Source organism: Rhyacophila brunnea, unplaced genomic scaffold (genome assembly GCF_057557595.1).
Source record: "Rhyacophila brunnea isolate RB1 unplaced genomic scaffold, BYU_Rbru_1.0 scaffold_7, whole genome shotgun sequence".
Classification (NCBI taxonomy): domain Eukaryota; kingdom Metazoa; phylum Arthropoda; class Insecta; order Trichoptera; family Rhyacophilidae; genus Rhyacophila; species Rhyacophila brunnea.
The window spans coordinates 239377-254847 of NW_028233339.1; the positions used below are offsets into that span (position 1 = coordinate 239377).

General features: G+C 36.8%; 1 protein-coding gene across 2 annotated transcripts in view; it reads left to right on the top strand.

Moving 5' to 3' along the window:
• Positions 1-704: 704 nt before the first annotated feature.
• Positions 705-15471, top strand: part of Sf3b1 (splicing factor 3b subunit 1) — a 36027-nt gene continuing 21260 nt past the window's right edge. Inside the window, exons 1-13 of one of the 2 annotated variants that reach the window (XM_085957856.1) lie at positions 705-820; positions 1562-1833; positions 3210-3336; positions 4780-4859; positions 7935-8135; positions 8391-8583; positions 9073-9365; positions 10957-11146; positions 12071-12345; positions 13611-13814; positions 14369-14567; positions 14726-14884; positions 15166-15458. In XM_085957856.1, the coding sequence (XP_085813982.1) occupies positions 793-820; positions 1562-1833; positions 3210-3336; positions 4780-4859; positions 7935-8135; positions 8391-8583; positions 9073-9365; positions 10957-11146; positions 12071-12345; positions 13611-13814; positions 14369-14567; positions 14726-14884; positions 15166-15458 (2514 nt within the window). In that variant the 5' untranslated portion in view covers positions 705-792. Of the gene's footprint in view, positions 821-1561; positions 1834-3209; positions 3337-4243; positions 4321-4779; positions 4860-7934; positions 8136-8390; positions 8584-9072; positions 9366-10956; positions 11147-12070; positions 12346-13610; positions 13815-14368; positions 14568-14725; positions 14885-15165; positions 15459-15471 lie in introns of those variants that run through there. The other variant, XM_085957857.1, reaches the window with a different exon arrangement.

The following is a 15471-nucleotide window of genomic DNA, read 5'->3' on the forward strand; positions in this document are numbered from 1 at the left end:
TGTTTCCAACCAACTTATTAATTAACATAAAAGGTTTAACAGGAATGTAATTTTTGTCCTATTCGCGATGTGTTGCGCTTCGACGTCCATGCTGACGAGAAACAACACGTGCACTGATGATACAAAATTCTGTATAAAAAATGGGGCGGCATTTTGTCTAGGGACGTCACTGAGCGTAGCCTTAACCTTCATTGATATTTGATGTGGTGATCAGCGAGCCGGTATGAGAATGACCAATTCGTAGGTAGGTAGGCGTTTGTTTGTGACTTTGACCCTCCGACTCGGAGCCCGAGAAGGATGCAATTTGTCGAATGCAACATATCAGACAAAACAGTCACATTCGACCAATCTGCGGAGCTCTATTTGGCAGCGGGTCTTTTGTTAAATAACGATGACGTCTCATCGACGTATTCGACTCGTTTTTAGGCGAGACGATCTCTGATGTGAGATCCGGCTTACTTTTTTTGATGGACATTGACTACAAGACGTACCTACAATGTTTCTGAAACTCGGATTTTAAACATTTAAAATTTATTCAAACTATAAGATATTTTTTGTAATATACAAATAATAAATTGTCATTGGAAAAGTACATTTTTTTTTAAATTTTGTGAACGTAGTTAAAATATTGGGAATTTTTTGTCAATGTGACAAACTACCATAGATTTGACCATAGATTCGCATGTTCGTAATTCGTATGTTTCACGTTTGATAATTTTGGTATTTACCGATGGCCGCCGTCGTATGTGGAAAATATAATAATTATTATAAGTAACAATATTGACGTTTATAATGGAGAATATTCCAAAAACTCACGAAGGTAAGTCACTATTGAGACAAATCATAGGCTCTTATGGCACTTGTAATCAACCTGTAGTCGATGTAGTTTGTTTATACTACGACGACAAAAGCCATTTTGGGTTTTATATTTATTTGTATTTTGTACGTTTTTTTTAGCGATATATCTGTGTATTACCCACCTTTCTGTAAATAACCATTTAAACATGTACATCCTCATAATTCATATTCATCTATATGAATTAATTTAATCGGTTGTAAGTACCGATTCAAGCATGATATTATATTGTATGTATAGGTTATATTGCTCAGGTGTCCCATGGTAGCTGTCATTCTAAGAGAAAATTTGATCTTATCTAATGTCTCACATATCGTACTATATTTAATATATAATGATCGAAAATGGTGGAAGCAGCCAGGGGAAACCATCATCGGCTCTAAACTGATATTACTAGAGTATTTTGGTATAACACAACACAGGCTTCATGTAGTGAAAAAAATCATGAAAAACGACTAAAAACGCAGAAATCAAATTTTAAATACATATACTTCTGTCGATTCCTGATGACTCCCGACTTTGTCAAGCCATAAACACCATTAATTATGACTCCATGGCCCTAAAATTTTCCTCATCACACAATCCACAGTTGGTATCACTAAATGACTCGAATTCGTGACTGATTGAGTCGAAGGTGTCCACTAATCGCTACATTATTACAACGAATGTAAGTATTAATAATGCTATGGTTGCATTACTTTCCAGATATCGAGGCGCAAATCAGAGACATACAGACAAAGAAGAAGGAAGTCGAGAGTGCAAATCCAGATAAAGGCGTAGGCTTGGGAGAGAGCGGCTACTTCGACCGGGAGATCTATGATGGCTCGGGCGGCGGCAAGTCCCGCTACGAGGGCTACGTCACTTCCATTGCCGCCAATGACGAACTGGAAGATGAAGAGTATGACACTGCGCCCTTCGGTCAAAATAAAAGGCCCGGATACACTGCTCCGGCAGCCTTACTCAATGATGTGGCACAGGTCAGTTCTTTTTATCTACACGGTCTTTGTAGTTATTGTTACACAGGGAAACCCCAATTTTAGACTCTTGAAGGGGCTGACCAAAAAATGTAAAAACGAATAACAATAGCAGCCAAGCCGACTTGAAGGAGAGGTTTGTACGCTCGCCGTATGACAATGGTAAATTGTTGACGTATGGCAAATTTTTAAATGCATTAAAATTGCCCCTTGTGACAACCTGTATTTACAGGTTCCGAGACAACTTATCGCTGACTTTATTTATGATACCAGAAGATTTAATTGATAAACATTTTTTTTGTATTCAACGAATAAGACACAAGATTTGAGAATGTAACATGCTATATATTGACTATAGGTACATAATTTGAAAACTTCTCATGCATGATTAGCATTTCATGTAACAACTACTAGTTAAAATCGTCGTAATTAACTAAGATGCCCGTAGCCACAATCACTGCTGACCTGTTAATTAATATTTAATTATATCTAATGGCCAGGTAATGCAAACGCGCCAGTCGCGTTGTCGGCACTAAATGAGTTAATTTTGAGTTAATTGGAAAAGCATACCATACATAATATAATCCAGCAGATACAGGTTCAAGTTTCCGTCGGGTGTCTTATTTCTTTTTTTTCTACAAAATGATTTTTTCTAGTGTATATGCATGAGATGTTTTCAGGTTTAATAATCATTAGTCTCGTTATTTAGTTGCGTATATTTTTAATTGTACCGGATCACCGAAACGGTATCCAATTCAAGTACTTAATAAATTTAGAAAACACGATGCAGTCGATCATACTGTGATTTATGTCTGTCTAATGCCGCATTCTCACATGGCAATTTTTGTCATTTAACTCTATGTTAATGAAGAGGAAATCAAAAGGACTGTTCCCACTTATCTATTCAAGTTGAACCGATAGTCTTAATCGAGATGGCGTTAAGAGAATTTGTTGTCTGTCTGATATTTGAAGTGACAAACTGACTGAAAAAGCATAATAAACGTTGTTTATAAACTAAAGCAGTGTCAAATAATGTATGCAAGTCGAGATAAGTTTGGCATGCCCATGGATGCGAGTTTGATTACTTTTGAGCACCTTGATTACTTGCAACCGTTTGACTCGAATGTTGAATGACCAAAAGTAGAAAGGACCCTGAAATCGTACAATTCAATTTGCAAGTTGATCAACTTTGTTGAAACGTGGTTCCCACTTGTCAATTGATTGACTGCCATTCAACATACAGTTGAACGACAAAAATTGCTATGTGAGAATGCGGTATTAGATTTAGTATGTCAAGAGTCGCTGTATGTGGAAAGTGTTGAAGTAATGCAACAGTAATCTCCAGATTATCTGATAAATTGTAATTTACGATTTTTCAGAGTGAGAAAGATTATGATCCATTTGCGGAGAGGCGCCGCCCGACAATTGCCGAGAGAGAGGACGAATACAGACAGAAGAGACGGAGAATGATCATCTCTCCGGAACGCTCTGATCCATTCGCTCACGGTTTGTTCCTCTCATTAATCTAATTATTTTCAAGTGTTGCTCCGTGTTTCTCACGTCCAAACTGCATTTTGAATACCCATGAAAATGTTATTATCTATGTACTAATAATTTATCGATAAGGCTTTGAATCGTTTCAATATTTTGTTGATAGCTTGGTTACAGTTTCAATTGCAGTTTGGATGTCGGCATAATGACACAATGATATAATGACATATACTTATAAGTTGGGGTACACGAATGAAAGGATTGTGAGAAGCGAGATGTTTGGGAATAATAAGTTATGACTTAGTTAGTTTATGAACAGAATATTCTTCCACTATTTGTATTGTTACTATTTTCAAATTGAAAGTTGAATAAATTGTTTAATTCAGAGATGAGTATAAATATAAGAGTACAGTGTGAGATTTTCCAATCTTAATCCAAACCTAATTTCTTTGTTGTATTTTGATCTTTGCCAGTAGTACGTAATGGTGTGTGCACGTGAATTGGCTTAAATTTCTGACATTTCAGTTTATTGTTTGAATAGAAGTTTCAACTTTACTTACAGACAATGAATAGTTTTAGACGTGCGTCCATCGAGACGTTTTTTTAATGATAAGATTGGTCGAACAAGTTGAGTGCATTTACTAATGTTAACGTTTTTTTCCTCCCTGAGGGTTTCACAGAGTTCCGGCTTCACAATGCGACGAATCGGTAATATGTGGTAAATTTCGGCTCACTGTGGATTTGCCCCGTCGTTAAACGTCCATTCTCTTTTCAAATCAGGCTATCGATAAATGAATTTTTCCAAATAATTATCAATTGACGAGAAGATTTGCATTGGCGATAAAGAGAGAAGGAACTATTCCCGTATGAATGTTTGCGTGAACTGAACAGAAAATTATTAATTGCCCCAGCTTTTTTCTAGGTACCTCTGTTGAGACATACATGCGTATTTAGGAGAAAAAAATACGCACTTCACGTGGAGAGGGAGCCGCCTACAATGTACGTATGACCCAAAGGTCTAAGCAAACAGGGCCACTTAGACAACGCTCCCCGGAAATTTTATTTCATTGTCATTGAAAGCCGTTTTAACTTTGAGAACTTTCAAATTATTCATACTGTGTATGCTGCATTTGCAGAATGTAAATGTCCAAGTTGTCTATTTTTACCGGAACAAATTCTGGTACAAAATTGACACGTTTCTAGGTGAACCTGTAGGCTTTGCGTTTCCATATACCTGACTTGCCGTTAAAAGAAATAATAATATGTTTTTACTCAGGTATGGTATGGGGTATTGACGCGCAGACCTTTTGTATTTAACTCTTTGCATATCAATTCTAAAGTCTGTGCGAGATTCATTTTTGCACTCGGTCCGATTAATTGGGCCACAGTACGTGTAATTTATATTAATGAATATTTTTCTGTGTCAGTTAGTAATGGCGGTATTGAACATATTTTCAGGTGGCAAGACTCCCGATATCGGATCGAGGACTTATACAGAAATCATGAAAGAGCAACTCCTCAAAGGCGAAGAGAGTGAGGTGAGTTCTTTCCGAATGCTTCTCAAAATAGTCGTGATAATATAACGGTTGTGGTCTAGCTTTACTGAATTTATAAATGACTCATAGAGACCCACCGCCGTAAGAAAGCTTACGAGGAGAAGTACAGCGCCGAAAAGAATTTGTTGTACGTATGATAATGATGGAATAATTAGATCGGATTTGATCTCCCGGATACATGAGGTGTCTATTTCCAATACCCGCCAAATCCACACGCAAGCAATTTTGGCAAATGGACTTTTTCTGTATAAGGAAATTACATGCTTCAATTTAACAAATAAAAATGCACGTATGTTAAAAAGTATGAATCTTTAGGATTAAACAATAAATTGCCGAAATATTTTCGTTTTATAGTATAAAAAATGCAAAACCCGTTTGGAGGTGGAGGTAGCGGAGTTTGATTGTTATCAGAGGATTTGGCGGAGTTAGTAAGTAATCACTGTTGGATTTGGCGTCGTTCGATGGTAATAAATTAACATTTGTTTCAGCATGATACAGGGTTACCAGCAATAATTATGCAAATGCAAGTTTTAGTTTTAAATATTTTTATTGAATAAAATTGATTCCATAATAAAAATAATGACATCAAATAATAAAAACTATAGAGTAGAGTTATAGCTACAGGGGTTCTCAACTGGAAAACAAGGAAATTGTTACCGCATTTTTGAAAATGTATACAAAATAACAGTTAATTCGAAAAAAACTGGTTTTCAAAAAAATAAAAAAAGAATATTATACTAATTAGATTCCTTATCATTTTTCATTGCGCACACGAATGTGTCCGCTGCCGCATTTGCGCGCGCGATCAATGCGAGAAATCTCTGCTATAGACAATACTAGGATGCAGGTAGAATATTTAGTAGGCAGGTATATAATATTAATTTATAGGTGCATATTATTTTAAAATCGTTCATTATTAAAAAAAAAAAAAAAAAATGCAATATTGTAGGTACTTAGTAGGTAATTTTCAAACAGATAGTTAGGTACATTAATTATACGCCATTCTACTTTAAACTTTAAGCTACTTGATGTTTACATATTTACAGGTTTATTGTTTAAAACTTTTTATCTGCATAGGTTCCACAAATAGGTATTTGTCTAAAGTAAAAATTTGCGTAGGTATATTTTTTCATTACGTAATTAATTCGATATGCCGTCACCAATAATAAAAAATACCTAGGTACCTGCATATTACGTTTTGTAGGTATTCGTTTAAATTTTAAATAAAAAAGAATTTGAAATAAAGATAACTAACTACCATTAAAAATACTGTTTGACTGTGTTACACATTAAAATGATCAACAAAACATAATAAAAATGTCAAGCAGGCAGTCGCAATAAACAATGGGTTTCTTTATCACCAACCAATTATTAACAATCAATATTGCTGTCAACTTGACCCTACAGAAGCAGCAGAATATTCGCGCTGTAAATGTGTATTGTTTCTTACTTTTAAAGCTTACAAAAAAACGTAATACAATCACCTAAATAAAAAAAACACAGCATTTAACAATATAACATAAGTAAAAAAAATCACACAAAATAATTGTCAATTAGGACCTCTTAAATGTTCACCAACATCATTTCTTAAATATTTTATAAATTAAACAAACTTTATGTAAGAAACAAAACCATTTGACATAGTTACGGGAGAGTATTTTTTCATGGAAGCATTTCGTTTCAATCATACATTTTATTACTCTATTGGAAAAAAAACCTTTGTTTTGATTCACATTTACACGGTGTTATTTTAATACTTTCGTTTTAGTCGACGGGACCAACATTTATTTTGATTGGGGATAAATTCTTATAGGAATTTGTTATACCTATTCAAATTTGAAATACTTTTTATGGCAAACGTGCGTCACGGGCATTAGCATCTGAATACTTCTATATAAGACAGTGTTTGCATGTTATTTTATTATGTCCTTTGTAATTTACAATTTATTTTTGTAAAATTAAAAGCTACTTAAATATAATTTACACGATAAAACCAAAAACACCAGGTACCTACATAATAATTGACTGAAAAATAGGCACTGTCTACATTTATATTATTATGTAGGTTATTATTTGAAGATGAATAGTGTGTAAATAACATTTTTCACTAGCTTGTGGATTTGCTACAATTAATATTTATATTTAAAAAAAAAAATTAAAATTGACCTAATAATTATTAGTAGGTACCTAGGTACACACAAAAGAAACTCGAGATAGTTAGTTATGTGTAAAAATCTTTTGGGGAAACGCATTTCTATTAATATTGTTTTCCGCCAGTGAGATGAATGATGTTTGATGGAACTTAAAATAATTATTAATTTGTTTGTTTATGTCACTTCATCCGAAATATTTATGTTGCATTTGCATTGAATTATTCTCGGGGGCCAAATGACTGATACAATGTTAACCCATCAATAAACGTTTTTATTCACTAGTCTTTCGATAATTAAGTACTTATAATTCATTTTACAAAGAGATGTTGCATTCTTGAAAACTGCCATGTATATATTGGCACACTGTATAATATACAGATCTGTATTTCAATAATCATGATAGTATAAATTAATAATTTAACACAAAACAATATTTCAACACAATTTGTTAAACACCCAGTCGTTCTCAAAATTAGAGGGAAATATTAAGAACTTCATTTACCTTTCATTGCGTTGTATTTCTTTTTTCCATAAACATCGTTACCGGATATGCTTCCGTCCTTTATTTAGAGAACTTTTTTGCACATTTTTCAATAATTCCGACATTATAACTTGGTAAAAACACGGACGAAATGGACACGATATTCACTGTTTGAGAGCTAGACCGCCATCTTGCATTACCTCACAATGCAGAGCGCTCATTATTTACAATTTAGGGCTTGGTCAAGTGGCTGAAGTAAAATTTTTTATAGTTCATTAATGTAATCCACCTCGCAGTCTGAATCCAAATTATATACCATTTCCATCAAATTGATTTATGGTATTTTATCAGAATATGTATTCAATAATAATTATCTATTATTCTTGTCATTACACATTTTGATTGTAATAATAATTGTTGCAGCTGCGGAAGAAAATCGTCGAAAAGGCAAAGGACGGAACTCTGAGACCCGTGTCAACGAGCAACGGAGAGAGCAAGAGCTCCGGTTCGGGAAAGAAGAGAGGCCGCTGGGATCAGACTGTAGAGGAGCATCCCCCGCCCACCAAGAAGCAGCTCCTCGCCGTTGCCCCCACTGCCACACCCACTTCCTGGGAAAACGCTGACGTAAGATTGACCTTCTAACTATTATTTCATATTTAAGGGTTTCATTATATTTAGTGTACCTATTCATTTTAACATCAAAGTATAGAAGCATAAACTGCCGTTTATGCCATTAGTTTTATAATTAAAATACCTAATTTCAATGGCAAAGTCATTGTCATAAAATCAACATTTAAATTTGAAACCCCGATTTGCCAAATTATTTTTAACTTGTTATATATTGAGACATTGATAAGACTGCGAATATGTTTGTGACAGCGGACACCGGCAGATCAACGTTGGGATGAGACGCCGGGCCACGGAAAGGGGGGAGAAACACCGGGAGCCACCCCCGGCCAGAGTACCCGCGTGTGGGACGCCACCCCCGGACACGCTACACCCGGTCGCGAGACGCCGCAACAGCCCGCCAGTAGGCGAAATCGATGGGATGAAACTCCAAAGACCGAAAGAGGTTTGACTTGTTTCTTCTTTAATTTAATTTTCAATTACCATTATTCAAAATAGAAAATTCAAAACAGTTTTATCTTGGATTTCTTTCAAACAATATAACTATTTCATTCAATTATTTGTCTTCACCGTCACTTTAACACAATATAGGTTTTGACTGTCTCCCACTCCACTCCGTGTTTATTTCTACATAATCTAATTGTGTATAATTAATACAATTCTCGCATATTCATCACAAGATTGACATGAACAGTGATTTAATTTTTTTCTGGATAAATCGAAATTTCTGTTTGCGACACAAAATTAAGCATTGCTATAATATAGTTATAAAATAATAGTTGCTTCAGCTTTGTTTTCTCGTTGATCAAAACTATTCAAATATGACTATAATAAATGTTAGTACCGGGATCAAAATCTGTCTTCACTCCATTATATTTCATATAGTCCAATATGTATATTGTCACCGCGAAATCATGATTGATTTTACTTTCAGAGACTCCCGGTCACAACAGCGGGTGGGCGGAGACGCCCCGCACAGACCGAGGAGGTGGAGGCGATCTCATCCAAGAGACACCCACCCCCGGCAGCGCTGCTTCTAAAAGACGTTCGCGTTGGGACGAGACTCCCTCGGCCGCAGGCGCCGCCACCCCTTCTGCCACACCGCTGCAGGCCACACCGTCTCATGCCACTCCCTCGCACGCTACTCCAACTCATGCCACCCCCGGGCACACTCCCTCTCATGGAACTCCTACTCCGCATCACACGCCCATCTTTACACCTGGAGGGGTAAGTTGTTTCTTTTCTTCTACAATAAACATTATTATACTGTCATGTACGAGGGTTGTCCAAGAATTGAAGACCTTTATTATTTTAAAAATCAGGAAAATTTTATTTTTATAAAAAAAGCATAAGAAATTTTAGTTACATATCCCCACTATTTTTCGGCGTAGTCCCCGTTACGATCGATGCATATGGTGAGCCGTGGCTACTACTAGGTCCTTGATTTCCTTGTCGTAGAACTCCGCCGTCCTCAAAAAAGTTCTCACCTCTTCCTCCACGTCTTCGTCGGTCTCAAAGCATTTTCCGGCCAAATGTAGCTTCAGGTGAAGAAAAAGATGGAAATAACTTGGCGCCAGGTCGGGGCTATGTGCAGGATGACGTAGGACATCCCATTTGAATGAGTCCAAAAGGTTCAAAAACACCTAAGAGCTTTTCACACAATTTTGTTTGTGAGCTTTCGTCAGCATTTTGGGCACCCGATGAGCATACCTTTGCATACCCCAATTTTCCCCTCAAAATCGTTTGTATGGTAGACTTACTGACGTCTGGTATCAAAATTTCGAGCTCAAGGACTATTAGACGGCGATCTTCATGAACGTTATCATTGATTTTCTTCAACAAAACGTCACTAATTGAGGACCTCCTTCCTCTCCCCTCCTTATCATGAACTCTCGTTCTACCACTCGAAAACTCAGTACACCACTTCCTGACATTACGCTGGTTCATCACATTACCATAATTGGATGTGAGATGACGATGGATTTCAACAGGGTGGACTCCTTCCTGGTTGAGAAACCGAATGATTGAACGCACCTCAGACGGCAGGATTCGACAGCGGAGCATCTATCTCAAACGGATGCAAAGGTCATACTGAAGCAGCTACCGAGCTGGCTCACCACTCGTTCTGGAGAGGAAAGTCTACGCTACACGCCAGTGCTGCCATCTTTTGAGAAATAACATCCGCGTCGCCAAAAATGAATGAAGGTGTTTAATTCTTGGACAACCCTCGTATACAACGACCAAAATAAGTATATTTTGTGATTTGACAACAACTTGTAATTGCTATGACTGCTATTATATTGATGTTGTACCAAATTCAAATCAAGATAATACCAACTCAGGCTATTTTGACAAACCTTAAATTTCTATATTATATTGAATATCTCTGTAAGATTGTTACGCCCATAAAGCCGCATTTAGACCAAGCGATCGAATGTTTGTTCTTCCTCCACTCCAGCGAAATTCTTCTGCTCAAACAAAAAGCGAGAGAATATCACTGGAGTGGGGGAAGAACAAACTTTCGCTCGCTTGGTCTAAATCCGGCTTTACATGTTTAATCATTTCAAAAATCTAATAGTTTGTGTTCAGACAATGGAAAAATTCGCAAAATTAAATTTTGAACCATTTTAAACGAATATTAACTTGGGATGGTTTTTAGCATCCCGAAATTTTTATTTTATTTGCAAAAGGTTAACTAGACTGACGCAATGTTAATGATAATTAACTAAGTTTGACAGAACAGACCCACATGAAAGGTGCAACATTAGTAATTATATTAATTAATGATCGTAATTAATTAGCGTTAATGTGATTACAGTCCACTCCTGTTGGCATAAAAGCTATGGGCATGGCCACGCCTACCCCGGGGCACTTGGCCACCATGACACCTGAGCAGCTGCAGGAATATCGCTGGGAGAAAGAAATAGACGAGCGCAACCGACCTTACACCGATGACGAGTTGGAGACTATGTTCCCGGCCGGCTACAAGATCCTGCCTCCTCCCGCAGGTATGACACTAAAAATTGTATAGGAATATAATCGAATTATCCAACATTCTGTTTATTGTGGCCACTGACTAAATGTAGTATGTTTCTAACTTATTGTGAGAGAAAAATGATGTTTGAATGATATTAGTTTTCAGAAATTTGTATAATTTTTGTCTTTTCAGTGAGCATTGCAATATTTTATAGATCGGCTTAAGCATTTGCTACCCAGATTCAACTTGGTCGTATCGAACGATGTCTTATATATAATTTTGATTCAATCTTCAAATTCTATTGACTCAAAAGTAAGGCTCATTCCGATATTGTTGAAAAATTAACCTTGAATGACATTTTGTATAGAAATAATTACAAGATAAAAAGAACTTTTTATATACAACATTTTTAAATTTTCTGTTGAATCATATAAGCTTAAACGATCAAAAAAAATTGTACTTGATAGAAATAATACTGAAATGTCATTTTGACACTCATTGATTTCCATAATAACGCACGTATATATTAATAATATAGTTGCTAGGACCCCAGACGCCTAGCAACCAATAATAGTGGATTGGATTACGGATTTCTTCCGAAATAACTTTTCATACAAAACAGAATTAACTGAAAACAAATTAAATTCTACTTAAAGATGGCTAAAAGTATTGAAAAAATGCATTGGCATCGTGTTCTGATATATTCTAAAAGTTTCAAATGTCTAGCTAGTCGGGAAGTTAGTTAAAAATCGATTGCAAGATTTGTACCGGACAAATAAGAATACGAGCTAATAAAAACATTGTAAAATACACTTTTAAAATCTTCATATTTAATCAGTTGTTTAGTGTGTTTCAAATCAGAATACGAATACAGACGTTTTTCTTTTTGTACAATATGTGTAATTAGTAATATTTTGCAATGAGCTGATTGATCACCACCATATGAACTTTGCAGGGTATGTCCCAATCCGCACTCCGGCACGCAAGCTGACGGCCACACCCACCCCGGGAATGGGCGCGGGTACGCCACTTGGCTTCTTCCTGCAGCAGGAAGAGTACGGAGCCGCAGGCCGCTTGCTGGACGCGCAACCCAAACAGCCCAATTTGCCTTTTATGAAGCCCGAAGACGCTCAGTATTTTGACAAACTCCTTTCTGACGTGGATGAGGATTCCCTCCCGCCCGAGGAGCAGAAAGAACGCAAGATCATGAAATTGCTGCTGAAAATTAAGGTCAATCACCGATTGCTACATTTAGATTTATTTTCATTCATTCTGATAGGACACTTACGCCTACAATTTCTGATGGCAGTTAAAGTCATTGGCAAAATGCCGCTTTGTCAAAAGATGACTTGTTTTATTGGTGACTTAGGTTGTATTTAGTGGCGATATCAGCATTAAATAGTGCTGGAATTGAGAAACACAAGTGACGGCTGTCCGGTGTATCATGCACAAATTTGGATAAGTATAGTCTTTTATTTTGTTTGAATTTCGTTTAAAATCCAGGTTAAATTATTTTCGGTATGAATAATCTCAATAGAATGGTATATTTGTTTCAATTCTGTATGCAATATGCTTCAATGTTTTGACAGATGCCTCATGTGTTTATCAAGTCTGCCACTATCTGGTGGCGATGCCATTCATGTTAGGATAATGTAATGGTGACATCTCTGCATCTGGCGCTCAGTCATATTGATTTCACTTTGGCCGTTACATCTTCTCATAATATACATCTTACTTTTGCTTGCTGCATATTTTATCTCTACATATTTACTAATAATAATTCTTGATGCATTATTCTTTCAAAGAAATTTATTTACAATTAATACTCGATTGACCAATTGATCAATGCTGTGAATATATTGTTTTGCATGTTTATAAGTTGGTCAATCAACGGTTTGTTCACAATAGAGAATTTAAAATTTAGTCGATATAGCTTTTTATCCCTTACGAAAAAGATGTGGAACTGTCAAGGGTTATCTTTGAATATAGTGACATCATTTATATTTTCTGCTACTGCACTGATATATGGTTACATGAAAATTGTACGTATGCAGCTTGCCGAATACATTATCACCGTGTGCTTCTGTACCAGTAACAGACAACAGTATAGCATTGGGAACAAATGACGCGTTGTTCGCGGAACATTTGACAAAGTTTATTTTCTTGAGAGTGAGTGATGTTCTAATTAGATTGAAATAGGAAATTTGTTATATAATAATGTTGTATAAACGAGTACCCGCTAGTTACCGATCACTTGTAGATCATTCAGAATTCTTCGGGTACCTTTATTATAAATATATAATTGAGTGGTATTCCTTAGTTACCTGTACCTACATTGTTACATTTGTTTGTCTTCCTAGTTTATTCCAGTATTCGGCATATTCTTTCGGCGCTTCCATGCATATGTACTATTTACCGAATACGACAATATACAATTACCAAACAATATTTTTGTGTAATATCTGACTTATGTTTGAATTGATCGCTCCTTGTAGAATGGAACCCCGCCGATGTGTAAAGCCGCCCTCCGTCAGATAACGGACAAGGCCCGAGAATTTGGAGCGGGGCCTCTTTTCAATCAAATTTTGCCGCTGCTCATGAGCCCCACCCTCGAAGACCAGGAGCGACATCTCTTCGTCAAGGTCATCGACCGGATTCTCTACAAGCTGGACGACTTGGTGCGACCCTACGTGCACAAGGTACCCTTCATTCTCTCACAATTCATTATCTCCACTTAGCTCACATTAGAAGCATTAATGTAATATGGTTGATTGAAATTTTTATCTACAGAATAACTAATTACAATATTCGATAGAAAAAAATCTTAGAGAATCTTATAAAATTGATTCACGATGTGTTGGAATTATTGAGTCTGCCTCGATATAAACTATTTAATCGTTAGCCTGGACAAAGGGCATAGTTTGGGAAGGTGAGGTGAGGAAGAGCGGGAGGGGCACCGTGACAGGCAAGGCGATACTATGGGTGCGATGTAAAGTGTCGATGATAGCTGTTGTAAACGATAAACACATTAGCCTCGCTTACTTTCTGCATAATGTAATAAATCGGATCTGCGCAGTGTCTTAAATGTATTATGAAAAGTTACCGCTTTTCAATATCGAAAGAAACAAATTGTCAAGTGAATTTTTTTTTTAAGATGGGTTGCCGAGTCCTAGGTTTGGTGGAATCATAGATTGCCCTGTTCGTTTTAGGAAGAAATAATTGTAAATTTCATAATATGTTATCTAATTTTCAGATCCTCGTAGTGATAGAGCCGCTGCTGATTGATGAAGATTACCATGCCCGTGTGGAGGGTCGAGAAATCATCAGCAACTTGGCAAAGGCTGCCGGCCTGGCCACCATGATCTCCACCATGAGGCCTGACATTGACAATATTGATGAGTACGTCCGTAACACCACCGCCCGCGCGTTCGCTGTTGTCGCATCTGCTCTTGGTATGCTTCATTATCATCTCTTCTCTTTCATTATAGGGCCCATTCACATTTAAATTGTTTGTATTCTCCTTAGAATCATACCCACAATCATACAATACAATCCATAACCGACCTTACCATATTTCGTTATGATTAAATATATTGTTATTTTATTACAGGAATTCCATCTTTGTTGCCTTTCTTGAAAGCCGTGTGCAGATCGAAGAAGTCGTGGCAGGCTCGCCACACCGGAATTAAAATCGTCCAGCAGATCGCCATCTTGATGGGTTGCGCTATTTTGCCCCATCTTAAAAATCTGGTCGAAATTATTGAACACGGTGAGGTTTCATTCAATTGATCTTTATTAATCTATCTCCATTTCCAAATTGAAGTCTCATATTTATTGTATTTAAAAGGATCTTATAGGGCTTCACTGGGACCTATGATCATCTTGGTGATCAAGACAGATGTCTGATGAATTGTCCGACTATTATGAATATTATATTCTTTTGGCGGAATACCATGATGCTATCACTGCTTACATACATTTTGTGTTATTGTTTGCATTGCCCAAACTGGGAAATATTAATAATCATTAATCATGTGAAATTGATTTCAGGATTGGTGGATGAACAGCAGAAGGTTCGAACCATAACAGCTCTGGCGAGCGCTGCCCTGGCCGAAGCTGCCACTCCTTACGGTATCGAGTCGTTCGATTCCGTTCTGAAACCTCTGTGGAAGGGTATCAGGACCCATCGAGGAAAGGGGTTGGCCGCCTTCTTGAAGGCTATCGGCAACCTCATCCCGCTCATGGACGCCGAGTACGCCAACTACTACACCAGGGAAGTAATGTTGATCCTCATCAGAGAGTTTCAGTCGCCCGATGAAGAGATGAAGAAAATCGTCCTTAAGGTATTTTTAGCGT